This window comes from Lissotriton vulgaris, chromosome 2_1 (assembly GCF_964263255.1).
Source record: "Lissotriton vulgaris chromosome 2_1, aLisVul1.2, whole genome shotgun sequence".
In the NCBI taxonomy this organism is placed as follows: domain Eukaryota; kingdom Metazoa; phylum Chordata; class Amphibia; order Caudata; family Salamandridae; genus Lissotriton; species Lissotriton vulgaris.
The window spans coordinates 1,955,225,582-1,955,243,586 of record NC_141687.1 but is presented as its reverse complement, the minus strand read 5'-3'; the positions used below and the strand labels follow the sequence as shown (position 1 = coordinate 1,955,243,586).

Sequence of the window (18,005 nt, the reverse complement as noted above, 5' to 3'; positions counted from 1 at the left end):
GGCAGATGGGCGCTCGTTACCTCCTGTTTAGCCACAGGCAGAGGTATCACCCTTTATCTCACTGGACGGCCCCTCAACGTATGCACATACTGATCGGTGGCAGGGGGCCTGAGTAGAAGTGGCCTCACTTGTTACCAGGTGTGTTTCAGCAGTGTAAACTAACGTGTGCATTTTTTTACCCCACCTTTTTAAAATAAAATTACGCCGAAGCAGTCATTTGAGGAAAGGCATTATGCAAATGTGGGCTGATTTTTTTTTTTTTGCGTCCCTGGGCCTATTTTCAATCCCAATCCAACCCTGATTGAGTGGGGTGGACAGACTGTGTAAGGGGCAGATTGGACTGGGGTAGATTGGAGAAGAGGGGGAGTATTTGACTGCAGTGAGATGATTGGATTGGAGTGGGGTTGCATGGACTGGATGGGGTGGATTGAAGTGAAGTGGGGAGGACTGGAGTGGCAAGGGCGTGGGGTCGTTTGGAGTGGAGTAGATTATATTGCAGTGAGGTGGATTGAATAGAGGCAAATTGGATTGGGATGGATTAGATTGGGTAAACTGGATTGTGGTGGGCTGAGGTGAATGGATAGGCTAGATTTGATTTGGCTAGAGTGGGTTGGAGTGAGGTGGATTGGGGTGGGGTGAGGTGAATTCGGGTGAGGTGGATTCGGGTGAGGTGGATTCGGTGAGGTGGATGGATTCAGGTGAGGTGGATGGATTCAGGTGAGGTGGATGGATTCGGGTGAGGTGGATGGATTCGGGTGAGGTGGATGGATTCGGGTGAGGTGGATGGATTCGGGTGAGGTGGATGGATTCGGGTGAGGTGGATGGATTCGGGTGAGGTGGATGGATTCGGGTGAGGTGGATGGATTCGGGTGAGGTGGATGGATTCGGGTGAGGTGGATGGATTCGGGTGAGGTGGATGGATTCGGGTGAGGTGGATGGATTCGGGTGAGGTGGATGGATTCGGGTGAGGTGGATGGATTCGGGTGAGGTGGATGGATTCGGGTGAGGTGGATGGATTCGGGTGAGGTGGATGGATTCGGGTGAGGTGGATGGATTCGGGTGAGGCGGATTCGGGTGAGGCGGATTCGGGTGAGGCGGATTCGGGTGAGGCGGATTGGAGTGTTGTGAACTGGAGCGTGGCGAATTGATGGCACAGGTGGCTGAGGCAGAAGAAACAACAGGGATAGGGTGGTTGAGATTTAAAAATGCAAAACTTATGGGTAGGAGGTAAAAGAAGCAACATGGATGAGAGGCCAGCATTTGAATCACTTACAGCTACGCCCCTACTAATGTAGGAACACACACTTTGAGTAGAAATAAATGAATGATGCACGGAACCCTGCATTCCACATGCAGCTGTATGGCTCACCGGGCTGAATGCTTGCAAACCATGGGTTCAAATTCCATTAAAGCTGATCCAATACAGCCTTCTCCTGCTTTTCAATTGCCTTAAGAACAGAATAAAGCATCAGTCATTTTTAAAAGATGCTAGTTGAAATAAACACTATCTGCATGCAGCAGGATGGCTCAGTGAGCTGATCACCATCACTGAAGCTGGCAGTTTCAGGCAGGTTGTGAGTTTGAGAAGGTTGAGTGAAATTCAACCTTCTGTTCACAAGAAATATTACCTGAATTATAACACAACCTATTTTAAAGTGCCAAACGTTGCATGCCTGTGGGTAGAAAGCGAATAGCTCGAAGTTTCAGGCAAAGGCTCTTCGAGGCTGCGGACGTAACGAAAATCGGTCTTGGTGTGCGGCTGCTTTCAACCCTACCTGCCATCTATGCCCATCTCCTGCCCCCGCCATCTTCGTTCGCAGTGTATAGTTCCCATTGATACCCCTTTAGTATGCAGTACTAGTATTGCTGGACAGTGAGCCACAGTTTGGATCTTGTCAAAGATGCGACAGAAGTTAGAGATTGACCCTAGTATCTTTTAGTGTCTGCTGCCACGTTTGAATGATTGTGATTACAAACCTTAGGAACGAGACTTTTGCACAGTGAAGATTAGTCCCTGTACAGTAGCCAATCAAGTAAAATTGTTGTCAACATATTTGTCAGTGTTTTGTAAGGGCATCATTTTCGAAAAACAATGCGAATAGCCCTATAGTTATTAAATTACTACAGTTTTTAAGTAGATTTTGTTCAGATAAACGACCAAGAATACCGACTGCCATTGGTCCTGGGTCTGGATGTAACCTGGTTCATTTGGCTCTTGCTACCGAAACTGCCCTTGGTTTGTATACCCAGGCATAACAATGAGACAAAAGTTTAATAAGCCCTGTAACTACCTCAAATCATGCTTGGACTATTAGGCATTTCACATGGGTGGAACCAAGGACTGAGGAGACAGTGGAGATTTCACCCCTCTATTCTTAAGGATATACTGTCTGAGGCTGAAAGCAAAGATCAAATATGGGATCACTTTGAATTCAACCAGTCAGAGGGAGTCCAGCCTCTACTTTAAGGCAGGGATTAATCATTACACTAAAAGAACATAAATGCCACTCACGGGCCCTGAGAAAAACTAAATTGGAAGAGAAACTGAAAAGTAAAGAGAACCGCTATAAAAATGTAAATGTCCAGCATTTGTAAAGGGCGAACAATTACCCAAAGCTGTCAAGGTGCTGGGGGCCGTCGGGAAGATTAAGTGAGCTATTGCCCAGAGTCACAATGTGCTGGGAAGACCACAGCCGCCGGAACTGGAGATCGAACCGTGATCCCCAGCATCCAGCATCAGTCGCCCTGGCCGCTGCGCCCCACCTCTTCCACTATAGAGGAAACCTCATCACTGCTGAGCGAAGTGAGTAGATTTAAGGCGCCAAATAGACCTATTACTAACAGAATGCTTCTAAAAGGCACTTCTCAAACTAAAACAATTCTATGAGAAACACCATACGGTTCAAAGAGAGCGTGGTGCCGGAGTGATCTTGTCCTTTTCCCGGGGGGAGGAAGGTGGAGTGCAGCAGCTTTCCCAGCTCAGGGCGTGAGCATGAGGGGGACAACCAGTGCTCGCAGGAGTAGTGCTCTGCCATCTCTCAGGGCTCAAGAGAAGCAGTGGCGTAACAAAACTTGAGGGGCCCCCCCTGCAAAGTAAATGGAGGGGGCCCCCATTCTCCGGGCCAGTCAAGAGCTCTCAGGCCAGCAACCCTCCATACTGCAAGGGCTCACCCAGCCATAAAAAAGGATTCTGGTTCCTCCATTGGTCACATCCGCCCCTTTCATCTGGCGATTTACATACATCAGTAAATACTGCTGCTGCGCCCTCCAGCAAAGTTACAACATAACACTGCCTCCAGCCGGCGCACCGAACACATCCTCCTACTTGATGACCCACTTTCAAGCAAAGCCTGCTCAGTTGACCAGCTCCAAACACAGACCACTGCCTTCATGCCTGCTACTAACGCATCCATTACACTTCACTCTCACCCCTATGAAACCCGCAGTTATGCTTTTCCACCCGCCTTTAAAACCACCCCTCGGATGTCAGTGTGAACCTGTGATCGCCACCCACTGCTCCCCTGTCCACCACTGACAAAGCCTGATGGCCGATCCCCATCTATCCAATGCCTACCAGTGAAGACCGAGCCTTTCAGCTTCTTCCCTGCCCAATGCCACAGTAGTAGTTTAAAACATGTTTTTTTTTTTAAATATCTGTTTTATTGGCATTTGTTAAAGTACTGTTAATTACATTCAATACAGTTTCATACCCACAGCAAGTGTATCATCCGTAAAACATTATTTAACCATTCTCTCATTGTCACAGTATTTATATACCACTGAGTCAAGATATTATTTCTCTACAGCTAGCTTATAACATGTTAAACAATCTCTTCAACTGACCATCCTAAAACAGTTCTTCCTGCTAGTCTCTAAGGCATCAAAGCCGTTCCTGCTACTTTTCATCCTCTGCATGATGCACACAATAATATTAAATGTACAAAGGGTCCGAATTTTGTTTCCTCACGCCAACATTAATTCCTGGTATGTACCCCATTAAACCATACCTCCTGTCAAAGGCAAACACGATCCCATGTGTAGCACCGCAAGTACCCCAAGAACAAACACCAAAGACAATGCTCAATTCATGTAATAAAATCTACAGTGACTACGTAGCATTTCCCCACCCACTGTCAGCCCCGCGAAGTCTGCAACCGCATAGTAGCCATCAATCCCGGCAACGTCTAAAGCGCATTTCCACTTCCTTTCAATGGCAGCTCCTGATACAAATACCTATGGCTTCTGTGCGGCATATACCACAGACCACAGAATTCTTTGTCTCCCTAAGTCTATCTGAATGCTGTTGGTGAACGCTTCTCTTCCCCCTTCCTAATTAATAACTAATGGAGGAGAATGAAAAAAATATATAGTATTTTCTTATGCAAATAGCGTATCAAGCACTTGCTGCCCGCAGTCCTCACCAGATCCACACATATCAATATTCTGCTATTGCACCATCCTGTCAACCCTATTATTATTTGGAGAGTTTTTTTTATCCCTTCAGTGAACTGGGAAAAGCAATACTTTGCCCGAAAACAAGTCCCTTTAAAACCTTTGCTACTTATACAGGCTCGCAAAGCACTTACTTGTTTTACTAACTGTCGTTGTAAAGCAAACAGGTAACTCATTCTAGGATTGGAATTACTGCTTAGAAGTGTGGAAGTTAATACTGAGACGTAGGATGATTTTTTGCATGTCTGCCGGACACTCATTCTTCCTTGCTTGCGCACACAATGCAACAATACAATTTAGCTTAACAAATTGTTCAGAAAAGTACCGGAAGGTAAAGAAACAGCCCATATTATTTTTACAAAGAAAAATAGACAAACGTCCACTTTATACCCCATGACATAAAAGCCTTAGCCTGCACAACTTGTCCAAATCCACACCACCTAATTCAGCCCTATCAAGTACCACACATCTGGTGTTAGACTAATTTCTGTCTCCGTAAGTGTGATGTATGTTTACATAATTAAATTCAAACCAGGGCAGAGATTGAGAACATTGGTATTTCAAATTGTTTAATTTCACAATGTAGAATTTCTGAAATTCAGACAGAACCCACGAGTATTTTTTATAAAATGTGCAAAGAACAGTTAATACTGGTTATACACCACCACCCAAAACGGCCTTAAAAGGTGTATCCCCCTTGATATTCTTCTCTCTTATTTCACTTTACTCCTTCCTGAAGTTAAATAAAGGTCAGCATTTGAATTATTTTACCTTTAATTGTGAACTTTTATAAGCTTCAGATTTGAAAAAGATAATTTGATGCATTGAAAATGACAAGTGAATTTTGTCAACGTGCACTGTTCAAAAGGACACGTTTAACATATCTAACTATTCTATTTCACAACAAAAGACTCAAAATTTTGACTCCCAAGCTACTTCAAGAAGCATGCATTTGCAAAGGCTGTACAACTGGCTTGCGTTGTATTGATGTCATGTGAACTCGAAAGAATTGTATGCATTTAATACTCCGTAAGAACAGGGTAGTGTCAGTGCTCCATGAATGCGAAATTGGGAAGTAGGAAATGAGTTTTAGGAACTACGCTATCTAGCCACATTACCATCATCATAATGTAAAGTACAAAGGCACAGTGTACACATCCGTGAAATGCCAGGGCTCTGTTTTTATCCCATTAGAGATCAATATAGATCGTTATAGCTGTCTGTAGCCAGTAGTTAAAACATATTTTCAACAGTGAAAAGTCAGCCCTTCTACTTTAAATTCTCCATTTCATTTTAGCCTCTTTAGCTGTGATATCACAGTGTGGAGGATAACCTAATCTGAACTATTTGTGCATTAAAAGTAAGATTCAAATAAGGTACACAGCCTAGAGTATCTTGTGTTCAAAATGGTTAATGGACATATAACTAACAGATGCATGGCTTGTGTGAACCTAACACCAATTGGCCTGCTTTATTTTTACTTTGCTAAAAGAAAAAAATGTGTTCTATTTTGCCTGAGAGTTGCGAAGACTAGTTTTTTAAAGGGTTGCTAATATGACTCCGCCAAAGGATAGTTGCAGCTTTTTTCCAAGTTATGAATATTATTGACTGTGTTTCTAACTATGTACCAATTCAGGATTGACCACACTCTTATTTTTTTTTTTTTGTTTTTTGTTTTTTTGCAATTTTTAAAGCGCGCAAATACCCATACGGGTGTCTCGGCGCTAATGTTTACAGAACTCATTTATGTATGACGGGGGGGTTAGGAGGAGGAGAACAGCCATGTTTTGAGGCTCTTACGGAACTTGAGAAGCGTGGGGGTGGTTTTGATGTGGAGTGGTATAGTGTTCCACAGTTTGGCCGTGGCAGTAGTGAAGCATCTATCCCCCCAGCTGGCCTTTCTTGTCCGGGGGACGTTCAGCAGGAAGGCTGAGGAAGATCGTAGAGTCCTGCGTTGTTCCACAAGGCGGAGGGCTTCTTTTAGAAACTGTGGTCCTGTGTTGTTCAGGGATTTGTAGGCTATGCACAGAGCCTTACATTTGATTCGGCTCCTGATAGGTCTATTCTTACCACATGAGAATAGAGCCTATACCAGTTTGCTCCCCAATACTTAAAAAAAAACACACTTTGCCCTTGTACCGGGTGTGCTGGTGGAGATTTTAACTAAAAACCTTAATTTTAACACTACTCCAAGAGCTTGTCTCATAGTCGCACCTCCTCCCCCAAATTTAGTAATAGTGTGTAGCAGGAATTGACCATAGTGCCAAATCTTATTGCGAAAGGTATCAATATCGGGTTACCGAGATCAGTCTGTACCTATGCACAGGCTCAAGTACCAACTAAATTAATGGTACTCTATCAACTTCTGAAAGATAAAAGGCCAAGCAGATCCACAGCAGTACCCGAGGTAAAAAAAATACAAGTTGACAGATTCAGACTGCATAAATAAGAGAGGAATGGGTGGATGGAATTCTGAATTATTTTAAACACAAATTCAGTAGTTAATTTAATGATTGGCTTGGGGAGAGGAAAGGGATGACAACTGGTATATTTTCCGTTTTACTATTCCTTTATGATGTTTGACTCACCACTTTTTGCAATGTTTGAGATTTGAGCTTGCGATCTGACCATGCTATAATGTGGTTTAATGTTGTTCAAGATTAATAATTTGTTGTCGCCCTGCTTGCTATATGCCCAAGTTCTTCCACATATGTTGGATTATTGTACTCCGAGCCGATGTAATAAAAAAAATCTGAAAGAGACACGTTAGTGATAGATTCCTTACCTTAGAATATCCCCAGGCGTCAGACTGGATCCGGAAATTTTTGCGTAGCAATACCCCTGCGCGCTGGTAGGCGTCGTCTGCGGCTCCGCGTCCGTCGTCGGCGTCGTGAGCGCCGGGATGACGTCATCGGAGTATATAGACGGCGCCCATGCGCGCTGACGTCAGTTCTTCTTTTTTCCGCGCCAGCTAGCGCAGATCCGGAAGAAGCTCTACCCCCAGTCACTTTTTGACTGAACTCTTTTTTGATCTTTTTGATCCTCTACTTAGTCGACTCTCGACTATCGGTGCCAGGGATGCCCGGGTTCAAGCCTTGCTCGAAGTGCGGCCGACTCATGTCGGTCACGGACCCCCATCGCCGGTGCCTGAAGTGCTTAGGCCTCGACCACGACGATCGGACCTGTGACGACTGCCGGGCCCTGACGTCGAAGGCTAGGCGGGAGCGGTCCCGCAAGCGTCTCGAGCTGAGGCAGTCGGCCCCGCGCCGCTCGAGGTCCCGGTCCCGGTCCCACGGGAGGTCGAGGGACAGGTCGCGAGGTCGGAGTCATCGACGTTCCGGGAGTGGTCACCGATCGTCTGGTTCCAAGTCCTCAGGTAAGAGGCATGAGAGGTCGGAGCGACACCATCGGTCCTCCGACCCGCCCCGTCGCTCGCACGATGCGACCGGGGATTCGGGCGACACCGCCCACGCGGCTCCGCGGGAGTCGCAAGCGTCGCCGCCTGCCCCACACCTTCGGGTCCCTGGGCACGGCGCGTCGCAGGAATGGGTCGAGAGGTACCTCATGGCCATGAGGGCCCTCCCTCCTCAGTCGGTTCCCGTGGCGCCTTCGGGCCGATCGGCTCCGTCTGGAGGTCCTTCCGGGTCGGGCGCTTCGGCCCCGACGGCGTCGGGTGCTTCGGGCCCGGCGCCGCTGGCGACTTCGGTCCCGGCGCCGCGCGACCTCGTTGGATCCGGCTCCGGATCCGGGACCTCGCCGGTCGACCCTACGACCTCACCGGCGACGTCCCTTCAGGTGTCGTCCCCGGCAGCCGTAGTGGTTGCCGACCCCAATGCTTCCTACGGTCCGCCTCAGGCGTCGGAGGGGCGCCGCTGGGCGCCGATTCCGACGACCTTCGGAGAATTCTATCTCCACGAGGAGGCCCTGGCTGTTGATCCTGGTCTCCAGGAGCCGGGTGACGAGGAGCAGTGGGAGGGGTCCGAGGACCCTCTGGCACGTGATTGCCAGTCTCATCAGGACTGGACATATGAGCTTGGGGAGGCCAGTGGTATTGACACATCGCCAGACACTGGATTTACATCGCCCCCGACTGTGGCTTCGGAGGCGGGTTCTGCTTACAGTGTAGTGTTGACGAAGGCAGCTAAGGCCCTACACCTTGAGCTCCCCGTCGCGGCCGTGAGGACTAATCTCCTCACTGAGGTGCTCAAACAGCAGTCCGGCTCCGCGGAGCCCCTTCTGCCGTTCAATGAGGCCTTGTGTGACGTTCTGCTGGGCACTTGGTCCAAGCCCGCCACAGGTCCTCCTGTGGATAGGAACGTGGCCAGACGCTACCGCCCGGCACCGGGCGACCCTTGCTTTTTGTCCACCCACCCCACCCCCGAGAGCCTGGTCATCCAGGCCTCCACTTCCCAGACCGCATTCCCGACGGCCCCGCCCGATCGGGAATCCAAGAGATATGAGCAGTTCGGGAAGAAGGTCTTCTCGTCTGTGAGCCTAGGGCTCCGGTCAGTAAACACCAACTGTCTCTTGGGCCGCTACACCCACACTCTGTGGGACACGGTTGCGGAGGTGCTGCCACAATGCCCTGAGGAGGTCAGGGCTAAACTCGGCCAAACCCTTGCGGACGGCCGAGATGCGGCACGCTTTTCCATCCGGTGTGGGCTGGATACCACGGACTCACTGGGCAGGGCGATGGCAACGACGGTGGCGGTTCGACGCCACGCCTGGTTGAGGTCCGCCAATTTCTCGGCCGATGTCCAGGCCACCCTCCTGGACATGCCGTTTGATGGCCGTCGCCTCTTCGGCGACAAGGCAGACCATGCGCTGGAACGTTTTAAGGACTCCAGGGCCACGGCCAAGTCCTTGGGCCTTGCGGCCCCACGCCAGCAATCGGGTGCCTTTCGCTCCTTTCGTGGCCACGGAAGGGGTGCCCCACCACGGACCGTCAGCCACGCGCCGCAGAATGTTCAGCAACGCGGTGGCGGCCGTGGGAACCGCCGTGGCGGTGGTCGGGGCCAGCGGCGAGGCCAGTCCACACCTCCCTCAGCAGCCCCCGCCTCAAAACCTTCCTAGTCCGAGTTTTCAGGCCCATGTGACGCCTGTGGGAGGCAGGGTTCGCCATCACCTCTCCCACTGGCATACAGTCACTTCGGACAGGTGGGTGCTGCAAATTGTCCGAAGGGGTTTCTCCCTCCCCTTCGAGTCTTCCCCTCCGTCCATGCCACCTCAATGCCACCGTGTGTCGGGGGATCACTTGCGACTTCTGCAAGAGGAAGTTTCGGCCCTCTTGGCCAAGAGGGCCATCGAGCGCGTTCCTGGGCCAGAAGTAGGACGTGGCTGTTACTCCCACTACTTTCTGGTACCCAAGAAGGGCAAAGGGGGCCTACGCCCTATCTTGGATCTGCGGAACGTGAACGGCTTCCTCCGTACGGAGAAGTTCAAGATGCTCACTTTGGCTCAGGTCCTGGCTGCCCTGGACCCAGGAGACTGGATGGTAGCGTTGGACTTGCAGGACGCCTATTTCCACATCCCCGTCCTGCCGGCCCACCGGCGTTACCTGCGGTTCACGGTAGGCCACGAGCACTTTCAGTTTACCGTGCTCCCCTTCGGCCTTACCAGCGCCCCACGGGTGTTCACGAAGGTGATGGCGGTGGTCGCAGCCCATCTGCGCAGGCAAGGGGTGTCAGTCTTCCCCTACCTCGACGACTGGTTGTTGAAGGCGGGCTCGCCCCAGACAGTCGTCAGCCACCTCCAGACTACGGCCGACCTCCTGCACTTGCTGGGGTTCTCCATCAATGTGCCGAAGTCACACCTGTGTCCCTCTCAGAAGCTCCTTTTCATCGGAGCGGTTCTCGACTCGGCGCAGTTTCGGGTTTACCCACCCGAGCAGCGGGTTCGGGATATTCAGGCTCTGATTCCTATCTTCGGGCCGTTATCCCGGGTCTCGGTCAGGTTGACGCTGCGGCTTCTGGGACTGATGGCCTCCTGCATCCTTCTGGTGCGTCACGCCAGGTGGCGGATGCGGGCTCTGCAGTGGGACCTGAAGTTTCAGTGGGCCCAGCATCAGGGCAACCTGTCCGATCATGTCCTGATCTCGGAGGGCACTGCGAAACAACTGCAGTGGTGGCTCACGGACCGCGACTGGGTCAGTGGCAGACCCCTCTCTCTACCCCAGCCGGAGCACGTAGTTGTGACGGACGCGTCCCTCCAGGGCTGGGGAGGCCACATGGGAGAGGCGGAGATCAGAGGCCTCTGGTCTCCGGCGGAGTCCCGGCTCCACATCAACCTTCTGGAGCTGCGGGCGATTCGTCTTGCACTGAAGGCATTCCTCCCCTCTGTCAGGGGGAGCGTGGTGCAAGTGTTCACCGACAACACCACCGCCATGTGGTACTGCAACAAACAGGGCGGTGTGGGGTAGTGGACCCTTTGCCAGGAGGCTCTGCGCCTCTGGCAGTGGCTGGAACATCAGGGCGTGACTCTGGTGGTTCAACACCTGGCAGGTTCTCTGAATGCCAGGGCGGACGAACTCAGCCGCCGGTGCATGATGGATCACGAATGGCGTCTGACCTCGGACGTGGCGCAAGGTCTCTTTCGACAGTGGGGAGAGCCTTGGTTAGATCTATTCGCCACAGAAGAGAACGCGCAATGTCAGCAGTTCTGCGCGTTGGAGTTTCCAAGGCGGCACTCGCTCGGAGACGCTTTTCGTCGCGAGTGGAGCTGCGGCCTGTTGTACGCCTTTCCGCCTATACCACTTCTGCCCAGAGTGCTGAAGAAGATCAAGCGCGACCGGGCCCAAGTTATCCTTGTGGCTCCGGACTGGGCTCGAAGATACTGGTATCCCGAGCTACTCAGCATGTCAGTCGATCCCCCGATTCGTCTGCCTCTTCGGGAGGACCTTCTGTCGCAGCAGCAGGGGACGGTCCTGCACCCGAACCTGTCCAGTCTCCACCTACAAGCTTGGAGATTGAGCGGCGGCAGTTGAGGCCATTTGACTTGCCTCCCGAAGTCTGTGACATCATTCTGGCAGCCAGGCGTCCCTCCACTAAGTCGGTATACGCCTGCCGGTGGAATAGATTTGTGGCATGGTGCGCAGCAAAGGCTGTGGATCCCCTCTCTGCACCCCTTTCGGAAGTGCTGCTCTTTCTTCTTTCCCTTGCCCGGCAGGGCTCTGCTCTGGGCACTCTTAAAGGGTACCTCTCTGCTCTTTCAGCCTTCTTGAGGCTACCAGATCAGCCTTCTTTGTTCAAGTCCCCTATAGTGAATAGATTTCTGAAGGGCATCACACACATGTTCCCTCCTGTTCCCTTCGTGATGCCCCAGTGGGACTTGAACCTTGTTCTCACCTATCTGATGTGCGCTCCCTTTGAGCCACTTCATAACTGTCCTCTTCGTCTCCTTACGCTGAAGACGGCCTTCCTGGTTGCCATCACCTCTGCCAGGAGGGTGAGTGAGCTCCAGGCTCTTTCTTCTTCTCCGCCTTTCCTGTCTGTTCATCCTGATAAGGTGGTGTTGCGTACACGACCTTCCTTTCTGCCCAAGGTTGTCACGGCCTTCCACATCGGGCAGTCCATCACCTTGCCCACCTTCTTTCCGCCTCCGCATCCCTCGAAAGAGGAAGAGAGGCTCCACCGTCTGGATCCAAAACGTGCGCTCTCCTACTACCTGGACCGCACTCGCCAATTCCGGGTGGACGACCAACTCTTCGTTGGTTACGTGGGCGCGAAGAAGGGAAAGGCTGTGCACAAGAGGACCATCTCCAGGTGGATCATCTTGTGCATCCAAGCATGCTACTCCATGGCGAGGAAGGAGCCCCCGGCTGGATTGCGGGCTCACTCCACTCGGGCCACGGCAACGACAACTGCCCTGGGCCGCGGTGTCCCCCTGCAGGACATCTGTCAGGCAGCCACGTGGGCCTCGCTGCACACGTTCGCAAGACACTACTGCCTGGACAGTCAAGTCCGGAGGGATGGCTTCTTTGGCCGTTCCGTCCTCCAGGACTTTCTGGTGTGATATTGGTTCGCAGACCCACCACCGGGGTTGGTATTGCTGGGGTATCTATTCTAAGGTAAGGAATCTATCACTAACGTGTCTCTTTCAGATGCACAAGTTACTACTTGTGTAACGATATATCTGTAAGAGACATTAGTTAGTGATAGATTCCTTACCGCCCTCCCATCCTCCCCGTTCTGCGAACCGATATTTAGGGTTAAGGTCATCCCCTTTCAGGGCCCTAGTTTCAATGGCACCAGTGTTAGTTCTATCATGGCTCTGCGTATCTGGCGCGGAAAAGCTGTGTTATCAGAACTGACGTCAGCGCGCATGGGCGCCGTCTATATACTCCGATGACGTCATCCCGGCGCTCACGACGCCGACGACGGACGCGGAGCCGCAGACGACGCCTACCAGCGCGCAGGGGTATTGCTACGCAAAAATTTCCGGATCCAGTCTGACGCCTGGGGATATTCTAAGGTAAGGAATCTATCACTAACTAATGTCTCTTACAGATATATCGTTACACAAGTAGTAACTTGTGCTTATTGTTAAAAAGAAATTCAAGTTTTAGCCAGTAGCAGAATGCAGTCCAACATCCTGCCCCTTTTTGCTGGCATGCGTTACCCTCTGCACTTCAAAATTCCTCATGCTCATCTCTTGAGGTTGTTAAAGGTTTTATCAACTTTGTTGTTTGATATGCATACTCCATATTCTGAGAAAGATCCAAGCCATAATAGAATGTCACAGATGTGATTAAATCTTATTGTAAGTGCATTACAGAATGACTCCTTGTCGATTAAACTGTTCTTTACTTAAGCACAAAGTGCCATTATAAAAAAAGCTTTCATCAAAGTTTATAGTTGCAGAAACCTGCATTTGCCAAATTTTTAAACAAAATTTTAGCTTCCTCTAGTGAATTGTGTTTGATGCAAAGGGTAGACTGGGAATAAATTACTGTTTGTAATCAAAGGCATGTTGTAAAAAGAAGTGGCATGTGACTTTAAGAAACGTCTAGTTTAGCATCCACTTTCTTTTCCTTTTTTCAGAGTGACAAGTTGCAGGACCAGAAGGATGAAATCACAGAGCTGCAAAAAAGCCTAGAACTAATGAGGTCGAATCTGTCTGTAACAGCTCTGCTGGAAAATGTCTACCTCGTGGATCCTAGCCAGCGACCTCTCACAGCTCCCTTGGAGCACTGTCGACAGAAAAGTCATAATGTGGCACAGTCCAGAAGCCCTTTCCCTGGTATAAATGGCAAAATCCTTTACAACAAGGTATGTTAAATTGTGTATTTTAGCCTTGCCTTGGCCATGATGTACACAACGAGCCCTGATGAAGTCACAGGACTATAGAAGCATTGTGTGGTATCTTTCTAGTTTGTTAAACACCAGAGTAACATCTTGCTGGGATATCTGGAAAAGTTCACATTCACAAACTACCCAGAGAAACAAGAACCCATCATAGGCATTTTTCCTTTGGCTTTTTATGACCTTGCATCTTTGTCCACTAGCCTCCTGTCCCTCATGAACCCGAGGCAGGAACAAGAAGTTAGTCTTCCCAATCCATTAAGCCGATGTATGAGCAGGCCCTGTAAAACCAGCCAGTAGTCCATCAGTGCAGCCACCCAGGTACATTATCTTCGGTGAGAGGATGGAGAGCTCTCCCTAAGGATCTTGCTAGTTCAAGCCTCAAATTGAATTGGGGTGAAAAGGGGCACCTCTCCAGTTGATTGGCATTAAAGCTTTGCTGTCGCCCGTTAGTTCTCAGCTATTTCGGAGTTTGTTCAGTATAGTAGTATGGCAACCATTTACAAATGACTTAGAAAGCAAAAAATAAAAGCATTCATTGACTTTTTTAACTACTGCCTTTGCCCAGACTGGTGAATATGGGGTTGGAGGATATCTAGCATTTCAGGCACTGGGGGAAATTACTTTGGAACGTCCAACCTACATTCATTCACTTGCTGCCACATCTCCTCTGACACTACCCCATCATCATTAGGTCAAAATAAAAGCCCAAAGTTATCATTATCAGCACGTTATGCAAGCATAATGGTTTATGAATACATACATTTGATGCATTGTTTAGTAACCTGTCTTTTCTAGTGACATTCTGACCTTTCTTGTCTACTTTTATGGGGAAGCTTTTATTATATCAACACAGTGTTTAGCACTACCATTTTGACTGCTTGAGATCACCATGAAAGGTATTCACTACACCTGCCTATTAAATGTTTCTGGAATGTTAGTAAAATATTACAGAACCATGCTGATCAATGGATCCATTTTACTTCACACCAGAGCCTCTGAGGGGCAAGTAGGATAGGCAGAATCAGTCACATGTCTAGAGTGCTTGACATGTCATGGCCTGACTCTCCGACAGCCATAGCTATCTTAGAGTCTGCCTCTACAAGATTACATTTTTGTTTCTATTTAAAGCACTGTTACCTTTTGGGAGAAAGCAACAACAACTGATGTCATCTTTTTGTTATTTATGAAATAGTTATTTTTGAGCATGGTGATGAAGTTATCACTGAGTTCGAAGTACTAATTAGGTTTCGCCTGCATCCTGCTTGCAAAATCTCTTGCAGTAAAAAAAAAAACTTTAAAGGGGCACAGTACCCTCCCATTATTTACCTTTTATTTACCATTTGTTGGAATCAATGTCCATTTAATTTCCATGCTTCTGATTGTTCATCATGTTGTCTGCTTTCACTTTGCACGTCTTCCTGCTTTACCTATCCATGCCGTGGAGATAGCCCACGTAAATCTTCCAGTCGCTGGCTAGTGGCCAGGGGTGCTCCTCTGGCTACTCACTCCGGAAGGTACTTTTTCTTTAAATATTTGCTATCTACATCTGCAGGCAGTCTTTCCTTCCCGGCGCTCTTGCCACATCATTGCTAGCACCTCCCCCACTTTCTAATGCGTCCTTATTTTTGCTTCCTCCTTCTCTCCTCATTGTTTGCTGTAAAACTTCAGTTTCAACAATTCACCTTGAGCAAATGCCCCCTAAGCATTTGCACTCGATTTATTATAAAGCAAGGACATGCTGTGCAAATTAACAGAGAGAACATATGTCAGCCACTGATGTCTGTATTATGACAAATAATTAAGTTTTGGTTATTATTTTACAGCTACCAGATTTGCTTTTCTAATTCTTTTTTTAATATATTCAAATATTTATGCATTATCAAATATCTTCATAACTGAGCATTGCCGACAGGACTGAGAACTTGGGTTGTCGTAAAAACAGTAACTCACTGTGTGAAGTGTCACACATCCCAGAAACCATGTAATAATGCATTGATGTATTACGTGCACATTACAATTGTATTGTTGAGACAATCTTGCTACCTATAAGTTATTCGAAACATTGTAATTTGGGTAGTGCTGTACTGACCCTTTAAATTTTCTGTGTCAGCAGGTCATACTGATTTGCTCTAGTCATTTTTGGCAGTGAGTGACAGTGGTCTATCTAGCACTCCTTCTGTAATTACAGCAATTTTTATATTTCTGTGCCCTGATTAACAAGTTCTCCTGTATTCATATATACGCAGATGTGCAGTTACTCCCTTTCAGGGAACACCACTACCAATTGTCTCGAAGGAGATGTTGATGGCCTTGCTGAGATGGGGTGCGATGGATGCGCTGGCTTTGTTGAAGATGTGGTGGGGGCATGGGTCTAGCGGTGAGCCGGAGTGGATGGTCTTCATGATCTTGCTGGTGTCCTTGACGCTTGTCCAGGAGAGTAGATGGTTGGTGCGTGTGGGTTCGGTGGTCGTCGGGGCAGTCGTGGCGTTGAAGCTGTCGTGGAGATCGGTGATCTTGCGGTGGAAGAAGGTAGCCTGTGAGTCGTATAGGTCTTGCGACGGCGGGATGTCATTGGTGTTGGAGCTGGGGTTGGAGAGTTCCTTCACGATGTTGAAGAGCTCCTTGCTATTGTGTTCGTTGTTGTCTAGGCGGTCCTTGAACGAGGCCCTCTTGGTGGCTCTGATGAGTTTGTGATGTCTGCGGGAGGTGTTCTTGTGGGCGGTGTAGCTGTCCGGTGATCGTTCGCGGAGCCAGTTCTTCTCCAGTTTTCGGCATGTTCTTTTGGGGGCGTGGAGGTCTTCGGTGAACCAGGTGGCTTTCTTGCTTGTGTGGCTGTTGGAGGGTGTCGTGAGCGCAGCGAGGGTGTTGTCGCAGTCGTTGATCCATTGTCTGAGGTTGCGGGTGGCGGTGTTGGGGTCGGTGGAGTCGGCGGGTGGGTTCTGGGCGAGGGTGGTGGTGAGCTGGTCCTCTGTGACTTTGCTCCAGCATCGTCAAGGCAGCAGTTGGGTGCAGTGGTGCTTGGTGGGCTTCCTGAAGGTGAAGTGGATGCAGTGGTAGTCGGTCCAGTGGGGTTCGGTGGTGTGGCTGAAAGAGACGTGGGAGCTTGTGGAGAAGATGGGGTCGAGCGTGTGGCCGGCGGTGTGGGTGGGTGTTGTCACGAGCTGCCTGAGTCAGAGGTTGTCGAGCAGGGTGGTGGAGTTGGTGTTGTTGAACCAGCGCAGGTTCTTTGCCTATAACTTTATCTCTGATAAGCCACCATAGATATTGGGTGGCATCTTGGACTAGCACACTGTAGATTTGTGTCCATTAACTATAGCCCGTAGTTGGGATCGTGAAACCTGTTATCTGAACTCCTTTGAACTGTGTAGTATTTTGTTTTGCTGTGACATTTCATTTTAGGAAGATGGTGACTTGGCTGGACAGTGAATTCATTCAGTTGTTTGACCGAGTGCTGAGTCTCTGCTCCCTTATTGCCTCCCTGAGAAGCCTTTGACTGCTTGCCTTCTCTACCCTGTGAGTGAATTGCAGAAGGGGTTATTGGCCTTGTTTTCAAAGCCATAGTAGGATGGACCCCAATACACCAGTGGCAAATGACTCCCAACTCCCAGGTTCTGGCCATCTAGTCCTTGTCTGCATGCCAGTGGGCATTGCCTTGAATACAATTGTTGATTTTGGAGAGATTTTGAGTTGTTTTTTTTCATCCAATCATAGATCATTAGTAAGCAAGGATTGAGGAGAGTGGGTTAAAGGAATTGAAGTTTCCCAACCGTAGGATGATTTAGGTTTCAGACACATGCATTTTTAAACTATCTTTATTTTCCTGTTAATAACACAATTACTTATTATAGCATCATAAAAATTAAAAGGCAACCAAGCCTGCACTTTAGTATCAAACATAGCTTGCTTGTGGACTAGGCAGTTGTTCAAGTATATTGGGGGACTTTAGTGCAGAAAGTGAAGCACGCATCCACAGCCTTCCCTACACGTAACTCCTATCTACCCATCTTTTGGCATCCGTATGCATTTATGTCATGTTGAACAATTTATACCATACACCAAAGACCTATTGTAGAATGTTGCACTGAATTATATGTGTATGTTTGGTGAGGGGGGCATAACTGGGTTTGAGTTGATGATGAGAAAGATAAATTGCAGAACTGTGCAGGGCATCTCCGAAATAAGATTCACGAACAATCCTTTGTGTAAATAGCCACAAACATGTAGCTATTTATAAGTGAAATGTATGTGCTT

General features: G+C 49.0%; 1 protein-coding gene across 1 annotated transcript in view; it reads left to right on the top strand.

The window, feature by feature from the left end:
- Positions 1-18,005, top strand: part of KIF7 (kinesin family member 7) — a 262,334-nt gene that overhangs the window by 74,176 nt on the left and 170,153 nt on the right. The window contains exon 6 of the mRNA XM_086958140.1: positions 13,491-13,718. Coding sequence (XP_086814266.1) covers positions 13,491-13,718 — 228 coding nt within the window. The remainder of the gene's footprint in view (positions 1-13,490; positions 13,719-18,005) is intronic.